At 53.1% G+C, this 18,110-nt stretch overlaps 5 protein-coding genes across 5 annotated transcripts; 3 read left to right on the forward strand and 2 right to left on the reverse strand.

Moving 5' to 3' along the window:
• Positions 1–2,293: 2,293 nt before the first annotated feature.
• On the forward strand, positions 2,294–4,752 carry AYO21_11651 (calcium/proton exchanger; the record flags this gene model as incomplete). Its single annotated transcript, XM_022661535.1, has 2 exons — positions 2,294–3,103; positions 3,163–4,752. The coding sequence occupies 2 exons, from the start codon at positions 2,294–2,296 to the stop codon at positions 4,750–4,752; spliced, it is 2,400 nt and encodes a 799-aa protein (XP_022506158.1).
• Positions 4,753–6,021: 1,269 nt separating this feature from the next.
• Positions 6,022–8,707, forward strand: AYO21_11652 (hypothetical protein; the record flags this gene model as incomplete). Its single annotated transcript, XM_022661536.1, has 6 exons — positions 6,022–6,161; positions 6,239–6,457; positions 6,529–6,641; positions 6,691–7,283; positions 7,341–7,934; positions 8,372–8,707. 6 exons carry the CDS (start codon positions 6,022–6,024, stop codon positions 8,705–8,707), a joined length of 1,995 nt encoding a protein of 664 aa, XP_022506159.1.
• A 914-nt stretch (positions 8,708–9,621) lies between these two features.
• On the reverse strand, positions 9,622–11,215 carry AYO21_11653 (hypothetical protein; the record flags this gene model as incomplete). Its single annotated transcript, XM_022661537.1, has 4 exons — positions 9,622–10,069; positions 10,150–10,432; positions 10,483–10,862; positions 10,962–11,215. 4 exons carry the CDS (start codon positions 11,213–11,215, stop codon positions 9,622–9,624), a joined length of 1,365 nt encoding a protein of 454 aa, XP_022506160.1.
• Positions 11,216–12,578: 1,363 nt separating this feature from the next.
• Positions 12,579–13,924, reverse strand: AYO21_11654 (hypothetical protein; the record flags this gene model as incomplete). The annotated part of the gene is made up of 4 exons (XM_022661538.1): positions 12,579–13,371; positions 13,434–13,560; positions 13,623–13,818; positions 13,883–13,924. 4 exons carry the CDS (start codon positions 13,922–13,924, stop codon positions 12,579–12,581), a joined length of 1,158 nt encoding a protein of 385 aa, XP_022506161.1.
• A 1,625-nt stretch (positions 13,925–15,549) lies between these two features.
• AYO21_11655 (hypothetical protein) lies at positions 15,550–17,191 on the forward strand (the record flags this gene model as incomplete). The annotated part of the gene is made up of 3 exons (XM_022661539.1): positions 15,550–15,770; positions 15,834–15,983; positions 16,051–17,191. 3 exons carry the CDS (start codon positions 15,550–15,552, stop codon positions 17,189–17,191), a joined length of 1,512 nt encoding a protein of 503 aa, XP_022506162.1.
• Positions 17,192–18,110: the final 919 nt, after the last annotated feature.

The raw sequence follows: 18,110 nt of genomic DNA on the forward strand, positions 1-18,110 counted from the left end.
TGAAGTGACACAGAAATCTTTCTTTAACCAGTCCGCTTGCATGCTGTCCAGGGTCCAATGGGTGTAAGGAGGTTGAAACTAAACGTAAGGTTTGAGCGAGAGAGCACGCAGCAGGTCTGGCGACGTGGAACGGAGGTGGTGGTGATCTGATTGTCACTGAGAACGTCGAGGGTTTGGCTGGGGTGGGAGGCTAGTTCGATAGCACAATTTGGTGGTACTTGTAAGCATGTAGGAGAGGATCCGGGGAAATGACCCGAGTGCCGTCCGGTACCTAGGAAGCCAGGTAGCTTTCAGGGATCGTCTTCATCTAGCATGAGAATCTAGATGAATTGGTCGCAATAACGATGGTGGACCGGGAAGGCCGCAGGTGTGACAGACGGTCTGAATGTGCTGGTGATAGCGACAAACGTTAAAGAAGGGGTTTGCCAATTAGGTTGAACGGGCCGGAAACAGAATTGCGATGCAGAGTCAACCATTCTCTTAGGCTTGAATACATGGAAGATGAAAATGAGAGACTTGAACTTGGTATTGCTATGACCATGCTTGTGAAATTGTGCATTTTCGTGCCCGGTACTTTGTAAACCATCACAATAGCGCAGCTGCGCAGTCTGGCCAGGTCGATGGCTGCGCCCAAGCACAACGTCACGATCAGTCCACCTCTCAACCCTTCCCCTTGGTATTCTTCACCACTTTCTGGTTCGATTGGTGATGGCATTCTTACACTTTCCCATCATGCATGTAACCCCCCCCTGAGATGGCATGCCAATCTGGACCTTTACTGACATCGACACCTAACCAAAGTATGTATATGGAGATGCACCCGCTTCCACGCCCTAGCTTTGCTTACAGCACCATTCCCTCCAGTTTCCTTTCCCGCGGTCCCCACGTACGCGTCACGCGTGGGCGTTACATGATCCAGTTCGCCTTGAATGCTTGATCAAGGCAGGAAAAGGACTGGAGCCAACTAGGATGAGCGAGGAGATCGAGCCGGGACAGATCATCTTGTTTCTTGCAGTCGTTGAGCTTGCTTGATGAGTTTGATCTAGGGTTTGGGATGACGAACAGAGCCCACAACAAGACCGGCTAGCCAGGGCGCCTTACGAAACTCGTAGGTATTGTTGCGAGAGGATCTTCTTCGGGTTGTACTGAAGAGGGCTCCCCGTAGTCATCGCTGGGGGCCTGCTTGGAATTTAGCACGAGCATATGCATATGTTAACAAATTCCCAGCCATGTGAAAGAAAATGCGATGCATGTCAAGCACTTCAAAAAGAAGGCCAGTTCGGTAGGGCTGACGAGAAATCGGTGCTGCAAATCACTAACGCGGCTGTATAATATCAATAGGTACTAGGCATCTGTGGACCTTTGTTCTATCCAGGCTGCCAGTGGGCGCCAGGCACCCTCCAACACCGCTGATGTGAACACTGAACACTGCTTCTACACTTCTGGTGATAGCACTCCGAAATACCATTATGACCACGTTGGAGCGAATCGTTGGGGGAGGTCCGTGCACGTTCGGTGTCAGACGGTGTTTGGCGCCAAGCTTTCTAGCCTGGTGATATCTCTCCAGAAGCGGATTAGCGGCCGCATTTTAAGATAATCCGATCCGGCTCGCCGGCTCCCACGCCGCCAGGCTGCGATCATTCACACTCACAATCATCATTGTACAACCAATCCAATAAACCACGAAACGCCCCTGTATCAGACAATCAAGCAAACGGTATACCGCTGCCCAAGGTCTTACCTCAAGAAAGTACCTGCAAGACTCATTTTACAATCTTCCTCCACAACCACCCAACCCCGCACCTCTTATCGCTTCAAAAATCCAAGAACTTGGCATACCTCATCCACGAGTTGAACACGCATTGCGATATCTCCATTCCTGCAGCGCGAACATCCCGCAGCGAACGACGAAGCAAGGAAAAGGTGGGTGCGAGCACTGAAGCAGTAAATCGACCAACCGAAAGCCGAGGAGCCGACCCCGCCAGTTACACAGCCACTCCCCTTACCGTGTCTTAACTGGGTTTGCCTCCTAGGGCACTTTACTTGCCTCCTCCGCCGAGAACCAGGCCCCGTCACCACCTGGCCACTACTCATCCACGACATTCCTCCCACGCTTATCCCCCCCAACTATCCACGCCCGCTTACTGCTGCCTTTTAGGCTCAGGTTGTCCTCCCCGCCTCCCTGCGGCTTTCCCTCTCATACCTTCCAACATCCATCCCCCTTTCGGTCTGCTTTGACAGCAAGTCTGTTACACTTCGTTCACTATTTCTTTCCACGCCCACTCATACGCCGATGGTCGACTCCGCCGACGAGCCTCCGCTGTCAAGTCGTCTAATCTCATGGGCTAAGAGCAAGACTCCTTCAGCGCTATCCTCCCCTACTCCCCAGCGAGATTTCCCCAATCCCCCGGACCAATCTACTTTCGCACGACACCGTCCAGACACCCGCCGACAAGATGCTGGGAGTAGCCCCTCTGCAGCCGGTCCTGCAACAACCACAGACCACTCCGCTGATGGGCGAACGGATAGAGAGCAACACAATGCATCGATTGTGGACGAGAAAAGAGATGGAACGCAATCTGCCACCCTAGGAAATCCGCCTCCCAAGGACAAAGCGCCCTTGGTCAACCGTTTCTTCCGCGATGTCAAGCGCATCCTCTTCTCCAGCTGGGTCAATTGGCTCCTTGTCTTTGTCCCGGTTGGCATTATACTGGGGATCATTGTCGACTGGATGCACAGCGATGTTGTAAGCCCTAGCGCTGTATTCGCCATCAACGCAGTCGCCATTATTCCTCTAGCTTCCCTGCTGTCATACGCAACCGAGAGTGTTGCCATCAAGTTGGGCGATACCATTGGTGCTCTTCTGAATGTCACCTTTGGGAATGCCGTCGAGTTGATCATTTTCATCATTGCTCTTGTAGCAAAAGAAGTGCGCGTGGTCCAGGCCGCCGCTCTCGGTTCGATCTTGTCCAACCTGCTTTTGATCTTGGGCATGTGTTTCGTCGCTGGTGGTCTTCGATTTCGAGAACAACTCTACAATTCTACCGTGTCGCAGATGAGCGCGTGCTTGTTGTGCCTGAGCGTCATCAGCCTCCTCTTGCCGGTAAGTTTAAGGAGGAACAAAGACACAAGCTTTGGCACATATAACTAACCTGTTGGTAGACCGCTTTTCATGCCTCGTTTTCGAGCACTGCGAGAGCGGACCACGTGGTACTGAAGGTCTCGCGAGGCACCAGCGTGGTGCTCTTGTTGGTCTACTTACTATACCTACTGTTCTCGTTGAAATCCCATTCTTTCATGTACCAGAGCACCCCTCAACATCTCATTGACGAGGAGTCGCATCCGGGAGTCCTTGCCGATATTCTCAACTCGTCCAGCTCTTCCAGTGACTCATCAAGCTCCAGTGATGGCGACTCGGACTCTAGTTCTAATTCCAACACGACTACTAAACGCATCAAACGAGCTCTTCGTCGCAAGCGGCGCAAGTCCACTTCGAGCACCAAGGAAAATGTGTCTGTTGTGACATTCACCAGAAGTTCTTCCATGCTGACTGGACCTGGCGGCTCGATGATCCAGGCTACCTCTCTCACTTCGGCCGAGCTAGAACCTGTTTTTAGCGGTGATGAGGCCGATGTGGACGGAGAAGGAAGGACTGCTCGTCATCACTCTCGTTCACATACCGTCCACGCTCGCGACTTTGAAGGCGCCACGCAGACCGATCAGACATCCGAAAAATCCCGGAGACGCCACCGCAGATCGAAGAAGTCCAAGCATGTCAAGAAGGACAAGGACAAGGGAAAGTCTAAAGAATCAGAAAAGGAAAAGGAACCTATCATAGAGACGGCGACCCCAGAGATCTGTCTGTCGACCACGGACTCGGCACAACCACAGGTTGGATTTGCATCGGATATTCAGGAGATTCCCAATGACGGCAATGGAAAGCGATCGTTCAATATTCGCAACATCTCCGAAGCTGTCAAACCCGCCTTCACATCTGCCAATTTCCCCCATCACCAGGCTACCGGAAGACCCCTTGCAATTCCGATTCGTCCCACATCACAGCCACGATCTGCCAACCGGCCTGTCCGTCGCACTGCTTCGATGCCGGATATTCTTCGTCCTACAATTTCCAGCAATCGACTGGTGCCCACGGTATCTGCACCCGCCCAACACGATGCCACATCGTCGGAAGTTACAATTGAAGTCCAAACGGGTGATGTCGTGGAACCTCAGACGCATTTATCTCGTACCTCTGCCATTATCTTACTGCTCGGGACGACAGGACTAGTCGCATTATGTGCCGAGTTCTTGGTCGGCAGCATCGACTATTTGATCGCCAACAGCGGCGTCAGTCAGGCATTTATCGGGCTGATCATTCTCCCCATCGTCGGCAATGCCGCGGAGCACGTGACTGCTGTGACAGTCGCGGCCAAGAACAAAATGGACCTGGCAATCAATATTGCTCTGGGTAGCAGCATTCAGATTGCACTCTTTGTCACTCCCCTCATGGTCATCCTGGGATGGATTATCAAGACAGACATGAGTCTCTACTTCAGCCTTTTCGAAACAGTCAGTTTGTTTGCCAGTGCCTTTATCGTCAGCTTTCTGATGATCGATGGCCGGAGCAATTATCTGGAGGGGGCATTGCTGATTGCAGCATACGTTATCATTGCGGTTGCTGCTTTCTTCTATCCCACTTGTGATCTGAGTTCCGCGAGTGGTCCACTCGATGGCACCAATCCACAGTGCTAAGATGACGAACTCAGCGGACTAGTCACCTTTTGGAGGCCAGTGGAGGGAAACCAGACGAGGTATGCGAATTTGCTTTACACTACATTCACTTGGACAGTTCGGGATGAAGGAAAGGACAAACAGACGGGGAGGACAAGTTGGTCCACATTGAAGGGGGAGTTTTGGCTGCTGTTCGACACACTCTTTATTGGGAAACATGGACATGATCTACTTGCTTGCCTGCGTGCTCGCTACCGCTTCTGCGGGTTCTTGCACATGCCTGCAATTGACAGGAGAGATCAACACGACGTAGCCATATTTGAGCCCCTCATACAGAATATGACTTTGTATGGTTGAGGTCGTACAGACCGTACCTACGTCTTCACCTTGAGCTATTACTCTTCTATATTTGCTTCCTGGCCCCTTCTCTGAGGGTCTGTGATTGTCGTATGATTTTCAGTTGCTCTCGTGCCCTCTGACCTGAACATGCGCCCAACACCATTGAGGGGTGGAAGGGGGAGCGAGCCTCGTTCTACCGAGTACAGCTTTGTCAAAGAACCAAATGTGATACTGTCTTCCGTCCACTCTGTCCACTTTGTCACTCGCATTCTGTCCTCTAAGTACAACATGCCAAAAAAGTCAACTACTTCGGATATGTTTACTACTTTGGCTGACCCTAGTATTGGCACCACAGACACCGGTGTAGCCAGGACGTGGGATGGAGTTCCACAGACCGCAACTCTTCACCTTTCCAGCATGGTTGGTCTCACCCTTATGCTCTTTTGGCATTTTGTGGTCTCGGCGGTTGAGGAAACACGGAGCAGGTCGGGGAGGCCGAGAAATGCTTATCATGACATCGTCTTGGTTCTTATCTTCATCTTGCTCTGTGACTGGCAGCTACTGATCCCCTGTAAGTCTTCTAACCACTTGGCTTCAAGGGCGCTACTAACGTCCTGCAGCTACCCTGGACTGGTGTCTCCTCAGCAGTTCTATCGACTCGTGTCGCGCGAAACTCCGAGACTCAGGTCTCCCTCCTCGTTCGTGGAAGATGGCACCATACGACGTCAGTTTACTTGATCAAAGATGGCGTGGGCAGGAGGGCGAAAGAGCTGGCTTCTGACCCTGGTTGAGCACAGTCTGCCCCGCCACGCGATCGATTGCATAAAGGGATCAAATACCTCCATATCGCCATGCCCCAGTCTCGCACCCCGGTAGCCTTTTCTCTGTCTCTGAAAAGGCAGAGTTTCAAGTTGCAGGAAGCCTCTAATTTTTGTCACCAGCCGAATCGCCATGGCTTCTATGCACTCACAAACCAAGAGTCAGAGCCACAATGCAATGGATCTCGCCCCTTCTCCCAGTCGTCGCGGATCCCTGGTCGTGGATACCGCGCTCGCAAGCGAGGAAGATGCCGCAGTATTAGCAAAGATGGGGTTTGTCACATCTTCTTGATCGCTTTCGTCGCAATCGGGCTCAGTTATAGCTAAGAGAATAACTCTTATTGAAATAGATACAAACAAGAACTCCGCCGCAACTTCAGCATGCTCGAAGTCTTTGGGATTGCATTTGCTATCATGGGGTTGCTTCCTTCCATTGCGAGTACGCTCTCCTATTCAATTCCTGCCGGTCCCGTGGGCTTGGTTTGGGGTTGGTTCCTCGCTTCGGGCTGTATCTTTGTTGTCGGCCTAGCCATGAGTGATCTCGCAAGCTCAATGCCGACAAGTGGCGGGTAAGTCATCCCATATATGCTGCCTAATTGGTTTTAGGGGCGCCTCCTGTTCACAACTGACATGTCGATAGACTTTATTACTGGACTCATTATTATGCATCGCCAAAATGGAGAAACCCATTGAGCTTCCTTGTTGGTTACAGCAACACGCTTGGGCTTGTAGGCGGCCTTTGCTCGATTGACTGTCAGTGTGCACAGACCTCATTGCCCCCTCGTGACTAACTCGGGAACAGATGGGTTCTCGTTGATGTTTCTCTCCGTTATCGTCATTGCTCGCGACGGTAACTGGTCACCGAGTAATGGCACTATCTACGGAGTCTTCATCGCCACTGTCGCCTGTCACGCTGCTATCGCTTCTACCTTGGCTCGTATAATGGGTAGACTGCAGACCGTGTTTGTTGTCATGAATTTCGTGTTGATATTCGCCACCATCATTGCCTTGCCGATTGGTGCAAACAAACGCAACAGCGCCTCCTATATTTTTACACATGTCGAGAACTTGACCGAGTGGCCCACAGGCTGGGCCTTTATGCTCTCCTGGCTCAGTCCTATCTGGACCATTGGTGGGTTCGACTCGGCGGTTCACATTAGCGAAGAGGCCACGAATGCTACCAAGGCCGCACCGCTAGGGATCCTATTTTCCATCGGGTCATGCTGGCTGTTTGGCTGGATCTGTTGCATAGTGATCGCGGCGTGCATGTCTCAAGATCTGGACAGTATCTTGGGCTCGCCGTTTGGACAGCCGATGGCTCAGATCTACTATGACGCCCTCGGCAAAAATGGGGCTTTGGGTTTTATGGCTCTGTTAATGATTGTCCAATTCTTGGTGAGCATCTCCACAGATCTCACGACTGACGGAATCTGTCTAAGCTAACACACTCAGATGGGTGTCTCCATCCTGGTCGCCGCTTCCCGACAAGCGTGGGCATTCTCTCGTGACGGAGCATTGCCTTTCTCCAGCTTCTTTAGACACATTTCCAAGAAATTCGGCTATATCCCTGTCCGCACGACACTTGGTTGTGCCACACTTGCAGCTGTCCTCGGTCTTCTCTGCTTGATTGCCCCAGCGGCTGCCGCAGCTTTGTTCTCCCTCGCCGTCGCGGGCAACAATCTCGCATGGGGAACCCCGATCCTCTGCCGTGTGGTTTGGGGCCAAAAGAAGTTTAACCCAGGTCCGATATACACTGGCAGGGCCTCGACCCCCTTGGCTTGCGCGGCCGTCACTTTCTTGGTTTTTGGTATTCTTCTGGGGATGTTCCCTGTGGGCGGCCCCAATCCGAACGCTGACAGCATGAACTACACCTGCGTGATCAACTCTGCAGTCTGGGGAGGTGCTCTTCTCTATTACTATATTGATGCTCGCAAGTGGTTCCGCGGACCACAAATCACCCTCGACCTGAGCCAGCTCACCGAGGAACAGGAAGCGGCCTTGAGGGAAGAGGGCCTCAAAGTGGAGCGGGCAAGCGGGCAAGCTGTGGTCAGTGGAGAGGACGCAGTCGATTCTGCCGACATGAAGGGCATTTGAGAAAGCAGATTCGACAGACGACACTTGGGCGCAGAAAGTCGATGGTCATGTCGCTGCCAGAGTTAGCCAGTACCTTCATAAAGTCACTTAGTCCAATCCCGAGTACTGAGGCCAAGCCATGAATTAGGTGGATGTAGAAGCCCAGTAACATCAACGCAGGTCTCGATAGAAATATGAAGGAACCCTGCACCCGAGGCAGCGTTTTCTCTTGGGCTGTTTGTTGGTGCGTGAACAAAGTGCGGGTAAGGGTGAGGAATGGTCACGTGTCAGATTCTGCCGCACCCCCTTTACCGCCTAGCCTTGCCCTCAAACTTCTCTGTTTCTCCAAGGCCGTGGACAGAATCTTGTGAGGTGAGGTTTGCAAAGGCGACCACCGGACAGCGCCGCAGCCGACGCTGTCTCTGCCAGAGACGCCGACCCCAGCTACCCCGGCAGCCCCGTTGTCGCAACCGGAGCGGAGACCGTCCACGACATCGTCGGAGGAGGTATTGGCCCTCAAAGAGGCCCTTGCGGCGGCCCAGACACCGCCAGAGCCAGAGCAAGCCGACGAGGCTTTACAAGGGGGTCCGCCAATGGCACAGAACCCCCCTTCTCCTCTATCGCCACCACAGACGCCTGGGCCCCAGCCACAGGCCTCTTCACCTTGTACCTCTCGTCCTCTCCCTCAACAGCCGCAGCAACAACAACAACAACAGCAGCAGCAGCAGCAGCAGCAGCAGCTGTAAGTGGAATAACTTGGTTGGTTAGGGAAGGAAATCTATCTAGCGCACCTGCGGATTTATTGTGCGCCGCGGTGGAAATGATTCGGCCAACCTTCCCAATCAGGGTTAGGGCAACAGAAGCAGGAGACTTCTCCTGCCCAGCCTGCCTCCCTGCTCGCAAGCACAACAGGCTGCAAACCCTCCCGTGCCCGCTCCGGCTCAGGCAGCGCCACCAAGCAGGGTGGTCGAACGAACCGCCAAGAATGGCAGAAAAGGGTGCAAAGGCAAGGCCAGGGGTCGGAGAGGCTGCGGCGGCCGTTAAGCTGCGAGAGAAGCACGCACCACCGCCACCGCCGCCAAGCAGAGTCACGACCAGAATCATGGCGAGAATGGAGGCCGTGAATAGATCATCTAGACGAGAAGTCGAACGAGGGCGGCTGCGGCTGCGAATAAGTAAACGGGCGAAAGAGAGATGACAGATGACAGACACGAGAGAGGTGCACAGCAACAGGTGAAGGATACGGGGTCCCAGGGAGCGGGAGTGGGACTGATAATGGAGAGAGTGGACTTGAAACTGACATGAGTGATTTAGATTGGCTGGAATGGATCGATGGATCGATGTCGTCCAGGCTGAACCTGGACGAAGGAGCGGCAGAAGAACAGGGCTGGGAACCTCTTTGATATCAAACAGCGAGAGATACGAAAACTATACAGAGGAGACAAGACACCAGTGGCTTTCTCGTTTCAATCCCTTCTTTTTCTTCTTGTGAAGCTCTCCGCAATCTCCTGGAACTGGATATCGTACACAACGCTGGATATAGTTGACAAGAAAGTCAGTTGTACATTTTCCACCTCTTTATATCCACCATTCACCGCGCTCCTCCATGTATTTTCTTTGAACCGGGTAGACAGAGCCTTCATACCTCCTTCGTGGCCACTCAAGCCCACGCATCGTTGCTACGAACACGCGGCTTCTTCATACCAGGGCCAGCCACGGGGACGAATACGTCGGTTTTGTCCTCCACCCGCACCTCGTACTCGCGCTTGACGCGGATTTCGTGTTCATTGACAATCAGCTCGTTCTCGGAGCCCTGTCTGCTCGGCCCCCGCGCCGTCTCGCTGCCCGCCTCGTCCGTCTCTTGCATGTGTATGAACCCCTTGCTGTCTTGTCGGATGTGCGACCGCGTGTGCGACCGCGTGTTGCTGAGTTCCATCGTGTGGCCCGCCCCGGAGAGCTTGGAGCGCAGTCCGCTACCACTGCGTCCGTCGCCGCCGCTACGGCTGAGGCTGTAGTCTTGGTCAGTGCCGCGTTGGTCGATGAAGGTGCGGATGAAGAGGCGGAGGATCGGCGCCGTCGTGGCGATCGGGATGCAGTAGTTCTCGATCCTGGAAGGTTTCCCCTATCAGTATGTATATTCTGTGCGTTGGATTCGTGGTGAGGTGAGATCGAGTGTGTCTGTGCTTACTTGACCCAGAGAATGAATGGGACAATGTTCCAGGTAAAGTCCAGTCGGCTTCCCAGAGCGGAGAGAAGGTATGTCTTGACGATCGATGCCACACCCGACAACAGCAGTGGACCGCAGATCAACAATGTCTGCCACAGTCTCTGAGTCCGGATTCCGCGATCTAGTCTCTTGAAACGGGCGAGGAATGAGTTCTCTCGGCTGCTCTGAGCGCCACGGAACATGAACTGCCACAACTCAAAACCGGCAAGATAGGTCAGGGTGAAATCGATGATGCAGTTGAATGCTGCGCAGTCGTCAGATTTGGTGTCAACTACGAAACAAGCACCAACGTACCGCCTTGGACGTATCCCACGGTCGCTTGAACCGACGGTGCCTGACACACGACGGAGCCATCTTCTGGCAAGGGATCCCACATGTAGTGGAAATACGATGCGCGGTCGACAAGTCGGTATGGGTTCGGCCCGCACTGCAGGAAGATTTGCAGGATGGTGAAGAGGTTCGCGACGATCTGTACCACGAAGCAGATGATGACAATGACCCGAAGACTCCGCCGGTTCTGTGCGAAGCAGGTATACAGAAAGAGGATGACGCCCGTCCGTGACCACATGGACGCCGCGACGGCCAGAGGTTGAGAGACAAAGTCCCATTTCATGGCTTGGTTCTTTTGGATCGGCGTGAGGTAGAAGAAATGCCTTCCCAATCCCCGTTGCCAGCTACATCACAGGTGTGGTGGTCAGTATAGCAATCTCTAAACAAGGTCGGTGACTTGCCTCTTCCATATCATCGCCATGTGTCCGACGTCAAATGCGTACCCGAGCGCAAAGAAAAAGTCCTCGAGACCCCATACGCGCTGTGGCTTGGAGACGTTGGGAAGTAGCCATGAGATCCAAGACTTGACGGCATATCGGAACAGGAGCACGAAGAATACGAAGCCAGTCAATACCCAGCATCCAACGAAGATGCTTGTCCCTGATAGAATGTCAGTTTTCCCTCTCAAGCCCGGGGTGTTCGGGCTCAAATACATGCCTCTGTTCACATCTGGTCCATCTGGTCTTGGGACTTCCATGGTGTTGTTCGTTCAAAGCTTGTTGAATGAGCGAGAACTATGCAGTGGAGGAGGTATTCCTCACTTTATCTCAACGAGTACGAAGTACCTCGTACTTTCTGCCCGAGCCCGGTCCAGTGGAGTCTCGTCTGTCCTCTTGCAGAGCGTGACTGGTACCTGCCTGCGAGTAGCTCGGGCAGCAGAGGGACGGACGGATGGACAAGTCCCGGTTACATGTTCCTTGCACATTGGACGAGACTGTGAGGCACAGGCTTGACAAAGCACCCTACGATTGGGCGAGGCATAGCCTCCTCCTTCTACAGATCACAATGCCCTTGGAGCCTGTCACGTCTCCAGTGGGAGAGGCACGGAGCCTCAAACACGCGAGGGCAACGGGGTCGGTCCTTGATCCTTGATCCTTGATCCTGCGCACTCGTGGCACTCACTTGCGTGATAGGGCTAGCTACTTACACTGGAGGAAACACTCCTCGGCATAACAATGTCTCTTTGACCAGCCCCTTTGCCCATATTAGCGTCCTCGAAGAGGTGAAATTCTTGACGAATGGGGACCCGGACGGTCGTGGAGACAGATTCTTGGACAAGCAGGAGGACGAGGACTTTGTGTTCACCACTAGAGTCTTGCCTCCGCCGTCGGCTGATTGAGCAATAGTCGAAGGGGCTAGATAAGAAGGCCAAGCACATTATTCCTACAAGTGTACATGGAAAATCAGTGCAGGTATCGTCTACACGACTTGACAACGTTACTTACTTACCATTTCAACGTTGGCCCGTATCGTGGGCAACAAGGACTTACATGACTGACTCTACATCCAGGTACTCGTAGCAGATGTGATTACATAGTATGACGGGGACAGTGCCTTACATTACTCTTACGAGTAGGTAGACCTACCCACGCTACTGTACCGTCTTGCCAGTGCCGACCAAGGTTTTTACCTTGCCGAATTGACATCAAACTTGCTAAACATGACAAGGCGTCGTTAGTATTTCGCGGCTGATACTCTTGATCCCTTGCAAGGGGTGCTCCACGGCCCGCAAAATCCGTCGGCCGTCGATCTTGCCACTGCGTGCCACTAGCCAGGACGGGCTCGCTAAGGAGACGAGGCCTGCGCGTTGAGACTACTCCGTATGTAGATCCTACGAGTAGGTAGGTACCCCGGTCTAATATCAACCCTGTGGATAACACTTCCCCATCGGCAAGGTACTAGGTACTCAGACGCATGGTCGTCACACACTATCACATTCACGCGGAAATCATTGATCACCGCCTCAGTAAAACTGCTCAGCCACCCGATCCAAGAGAGCATCCCAGCCAGAAAAAAACGATGTTTATGCTCGGGTACTATCACCCCAGATATCAAGGCTGCTATTCTGTCACGTTTGTCACTTCAGACGATCCCAGCTTTCTCATCTCAACAAGACCCTCCCCGGCGACAGGATATGTCTCGAAAGTGACTTCTAGGCCCGCCAGAGCTGCCATCTGCTTCCACTCGCGACTGCTCCTGATCCGCCCCGCGTACAGTTGAATCATGGTGGCGTGCATCTTTCCATACGTGGCGTTTTTTGCAAACTCGTGGATCAACATGCACGAGTAGGGCGCCATGGCATCTGACACCTTCTTCATCAGGCGCAATGCCTCGAGGTCTGACAGATTGTGGTAGATGTGCGTCAAGCTATACATCAGGGCTCCTTTGACGGGCTGGGGAGATTCGTTTTTGAAGTCCCAGTGTTGAATCGTCAGCTCGTCCGCGTTAGTCTGGTCTGGGTTGAATTCCTGGAGAACGAGATTCTCCTTCTTCAGATGCGGGTACGCTGCCTTGACTTCCAGCAGCATCTCTCCGCGTCCGCCCCCGATGTCGACAATGGCGATGCTGTTGGCCTCACTTCTGAGTATAGAGCCCAGATCGTACCCAAACGACTGCACGCGGAAGGGCATTGTGCCAAAGCGCCCAAACTTGCCCTCCATAAAGGCCGAGAAACTCGGCATGCGTCCCTGCATGTTCATGATCGAGTATGTGTGCTCGTTGGCGAATCTCTCTTCGCCAATCAGTTTATACCCGTACTGCGTGGGTGTCTTGTTCTCCTGGAACGGGTACTCGAAATTGGTGTCTCGAAGTTGTCGCATCAAGAAAGCTGCCGCCCACAGTGGCTCTGTGGTGCTGTTTTCCCCCCAGGTTTTAGTCCCTCGATGAGAGGGGAAAAGGGGGCCCGTTTCACTTACAAGTGTAACATGCCGTGGAGAGACGATGGCACAATGGCCATGTGTGCGGTGATGGGGTTTACCTGGTATGTTGTGTCGTCGACGAGGTCGACCAGGCCCAGGCCAGCCATGGCAAACATCGTGTCCTCTACAGGCATCAGTTACACTCTTTGCTTTGCTCGAGGCTATCCAGACCCGTCAACCGCAAACCTGGGATCATTGTCAGCGAGTGTTCGCCTTTGCAGGCCGATATCCTACATAGCGGGGAAGAGCGTTTGTCTTCATCGCTCCTTTCAGCATTGGATGCTTTGGTTAATTCCTCGGCCGTCGCAATGGGCCCAATCCGATTGAGCAAGGGGAAGAAATTGAAGTGGATTGCCACTGGGATGAACCCAAGGGCCGCGATCTGTGCTCATTGGTGTTATTTCTGGTTCTGGCCCAGCAATGTCGTACGGTCTCGGTGCTCTTACTGAAGTCACAGTCGATGCGAGAATCGCCCCTGGATTGCTCATTTTCCTCCCCGTTGCACTTGTCGAGAGAGCGTCAATCTGACGGCCAAGCTCAGATACAGTGAACCACAGCTGTAATGTACCAAGTGATCGTAAAATGTCCTCGATGTACTCGGTACCTAGTTGTGGAATACCAAGTCGATCTAGCCGACGAGGGTAGGACTGACGAGCACCACTCTTCCCAAAACAGACAATGCAATGTTTCGCACGGGGACCGTGATGGGGATTGGAATCTGTGTGATTCAACGTGACGGTTCATCAATCCCCTGGTCCTTTTGTGCGTGATAAGTAGCTTCTTAAATTGATTGATGGTTGGTTGATGTTTAGTTATGGATTCCCCGCCCGCCGGGGAAGAGGAGGTGGCGCATGTTCCGCCGCTACAAAGAGGGTCAGGGTCGGTTGATGCCGGGAGATCCACCATCTTATTGAGTATTGAGTAATTGGCCGAGTATCTGTACGAGTAGCGATAGCCCAACTAGTTGATTCAGGTGGGTGATGGTGGGCGGTGTGATGATCCTTGTTCGCTTATTCCTTGGGGTCCGGAGCTTGTCCGACTTCAACTATTGAGTATCTCTTCGCATCACCAAATACAAGGCAAAAGACGCTCATTGTATGTGGTCATGGGGAGCTTGTTACTACTTGATACAGAGCTCCTCTCCCCTTCAAGTCTACTGATAGAATGGATATCTTCTCTACAGCCTCGACAACCAACTCGCTCAAGGAAACTAGTTCCCTTTATCTTTCGACCGTTGACCAGGTCGCATCTTGGCCTCGCTTTGCATGGTCTACAAAGTAACCCTTGCAAGAGCCCTTGGCGAGAAACAAACTATCGCCCACGTACTTAGTTGGGAGCCTCCTCATTGGGAGTACTCGGTACCGAAGCATGTATCCATGCTTCCCCTACTGTCTGTGGCGCGCTACTCTTTATCTCGCGTTACAGAACCTCTCAAGGACCAAAGTTCAACCCTGTCGTTTTCAACCATTCGTCCCCTGGTCTGATCAGCCTCCTTGCAGTACTTTGGCGCAGTCTAACAACTTCCCCCCTCCAAAACTACATTGAAATGCCCGAACTAAAGACTCCACGACGGCTTGGTTGCCGGATCTGCACTCTTTTTGGCCTTGTAATTACTAGGACCCCTGGGGTCGCGTCAGGCCCGGCTCATGTACCTATTGATTCTTGGTTGCCAGTTGTTCAACACTACATGCATGGATGGCGTTGAAGTCCCCCTGTTCATTAATCAATCCCTTGTCTATCCATGCAGAGACAAACTGACAGACATATCGTTTCTCTACGCGAGGTGGGGGGAGATGAGACCCGACTTGGAGTCTAGGGGATGAGATCGAGACCCTTTTGCGACTTTCGACCTGGTCTTTGCTTCCAGCTACCGGTGAACTTGTATGTCGAGTGCGCATGGGTCGCTAACTGACCACGTTGATCTCCAGCTCGTGGCTCGCTACTTGGTACCACAGCTCCTCGAGAAAATCATCCGGAGTCTTTAACGTCTGGTAAAAGTTCTCTTGTTTTTGTTTCATGCTCCCTCGAGTAAGTGTTTCTAGCCTTTCTTCACAAGATCTTGATATTTGTGTCCAGCGAAAGTTCTATTTCTGGTTCATCCTCTGCAGCAATCATGAGTGCGCCTTCATCTTCCTCCGGGGCTGGTGAAAAGCCAGAGACTTCAAAGGACGCTCAGGCGGAGAGCACCGTTGTCGCTCTCAGCAACAGCGATGATGGGCCCAGTGTCCTCGACGGGCTGGGCTCAGATGATAGCCAAAGTCCACAGAATTGGAGTCCGTGGAGGAAACGACTATTGTTCCTTGCGTTGATGTCCAGTTCGATCCTCGCAGACGGGTATGTTTCTTTATCCCTCCCTTAATCATGAATGTCAAAAGCTGACCTTTTGTCGAAAAATAGAGGCATGACTTGGGGTGCGACGCTCGTGGCTCCTCAGGCTATTGAATGGCACACCTCGATCACCCACTCGGCCACTTCTCTCAACTACGGTATCCTCCTCCAGGGTTTCGGCGGCATATTTGCCGTACCTTTTATCGATGCGTATGGACGGTGAGTTACCAAAACACAGTTAATGTCATTTGACCGCGCTTTGTAGCCTGCTGACTGTTCTTGGTAGCCTTCCCGTCTGGCTCTATCCCCAGATTGTCACCCTCTTTGTCGTCCTCGGATGTGTTTACGCGCAGTCATGGTCCGTCTTCACGGCTTTACGTGCCCTCCAGGGCTTGTTCGGCACAGTGCCCCAGGTGATTGGCCTGCCCATAATTCACGACATGTACCCTCCGCACGAATGGCCGCGATACATCAACATCTGGGGCACAACCTTTCTGGTCGGCCCGTTCCTCTTCCCAGCCATCGCGGGATATATTTTGGAGGGCACCGGGTCCTGGCGCGACTGCTTCAAAGTCCTGACGGGGTTCTACGGTTTCTCCACGCTGATGATCCTGGCGTTCGGCTATGAGACGTACTACACCAAGTCATCGACGGGGGCGCGGCAAACCAGCCGGATCAAATCGTTCTTTGGGATTGGGAACACCAACCTCCCCAAAGCACGCACGCTCTCCGAGTCGACGGTCAACATCATCAAGCTCACCTTCACCCTCCCCATCCTCCTGGTCGGTCTGTCCACCATGATCAACTTCACGTGGCCGATCGGAATCACGACGACGGTGGACGCCTTCGTCCGAGCACCGCCTTACCTCTTCGACAACGTCGCCGACGCCTCGATCCGTTTTGCCGGCGTCATCGGCGCCCTTTTGGGATTTTGTTTCGGATACTTCTTCAACGAATGGATCTACGAGGGCTCCGGCGGGAAGCGCAAGGCCCACTGGCGCAGCGAATACCGACTGCACGGCGTGTGGTTCCCCATTGGCAGCATGGTGTGTGGCCTGCTGACGTACGGCCTCACGCTCAACTACGGCAAGAGTTGGGTCGGCCTCGCCTTCGGCTGGGTCATGGTCAACATCGGCCTGGTGGGCACCATGGTCGCCATTACCGCGTTCGCCCTGGAGAAATACCCCACCCACTCGGCCGTCGTGTCCGCCATCATCAACATGTGGCGTACGTGCGGTGGCTTCGCTGTCGGGTATTTCCAGCCCAGCTGGATCGCGAAGGACGGTGTCGCAGCCGTCTTTGCCACCCAGGCCGCCGTGGTGGCTGTCTGCGCCGTCATCCTCATCGGAGCGACCATTTGGCTGGGAAGGCGTGCTGCTGCTGCGAGTAACAAGTCTGCCGCAGATGTTGTCGCTGGTCAAGCGTGAGCGGCGAATATATGGTTTCGTTCTATACCCAGAGAATCGGGGGATAGCAATCTCTAAGAGTGTGTTTGGTTTTAATTTCTGAGCGGGTAGGGTCGTGGCGTCTGATAATAAGTGAGGATATTCGAAGGAAGGGGAACAAGTTCTTAAAAGTCGGTCGATGCGCGGGTAGATAGTGCTTGGTGAGGGCCTCGTACTTCAATGCTAGTCAACATAGCGGTTGTCAGTCAAAATACATGTGTGTTTCCTTCTACATACTCAAGATGAATATGGAAGCAGTGATGGCGACTGGCCTCACAGAAGTCTTTGCGAGGTGTGTGTGTTGGACAACCCTCTCTGGCCCCAGCTTGAACAGCAGCATCATCCCTATGATATATTGATTCTCCTATAGGAGAGCTTGCCTCATTCTCTCCTCGGGTTCCATGTATCTGCCTGCACTCGAGCAGTGGAAAGGCAGACTCGAACTGGCGAATGAGGCCTTTTATGTCGGAGTCTCGCTGGGTAGAGATGGCGTCCCCTTTCCTTCGCCGTGATAAGGGACTCAAGTCAACAGATCACCGGTATGTAGGTACTGGTACAAACCCCACCAGAAATCACTTAGTATATATGTTTTCTCTCTCTAAATTCTGTCACGCAAAGACCCCCTTCTCCACAACAAGGGCGAAACCGAATTTACCACGAGTTCGAGTCCCGATTACGGCACATCTGGGTTCCTGTCAGGTCAAAACTAACTCCGGGTTAGTGGGCATCAGGACCTCGATTCCTTCCTCCGGTCCTCCCTCCCTCCGATGACGACGACCCGCCTCGATCCGACGACATCGACGACATCAACCACTGTAGTATAAAATTCGTAGTAAAACCGGTCGAGAAAAACCAACCCTGTAAAGGGCGAGTTTTCCTTGTCACAGACCAGCAGGTTGAG

This window comes from Fonsecaea monophora (genome assembly GCF_001642475.1).
Source record: "Fonsecaea monophora strain CBS 269.37 chromosome Unknown Scaff173, whole genome shotgun sequence".
NCBI lineage: Eukaryota > Fungi > Ascomycota > Eurotiomycetes > Chaetothyriales > Herpotrichiellaceae > Fonsecaea > Fonsecaea monophora.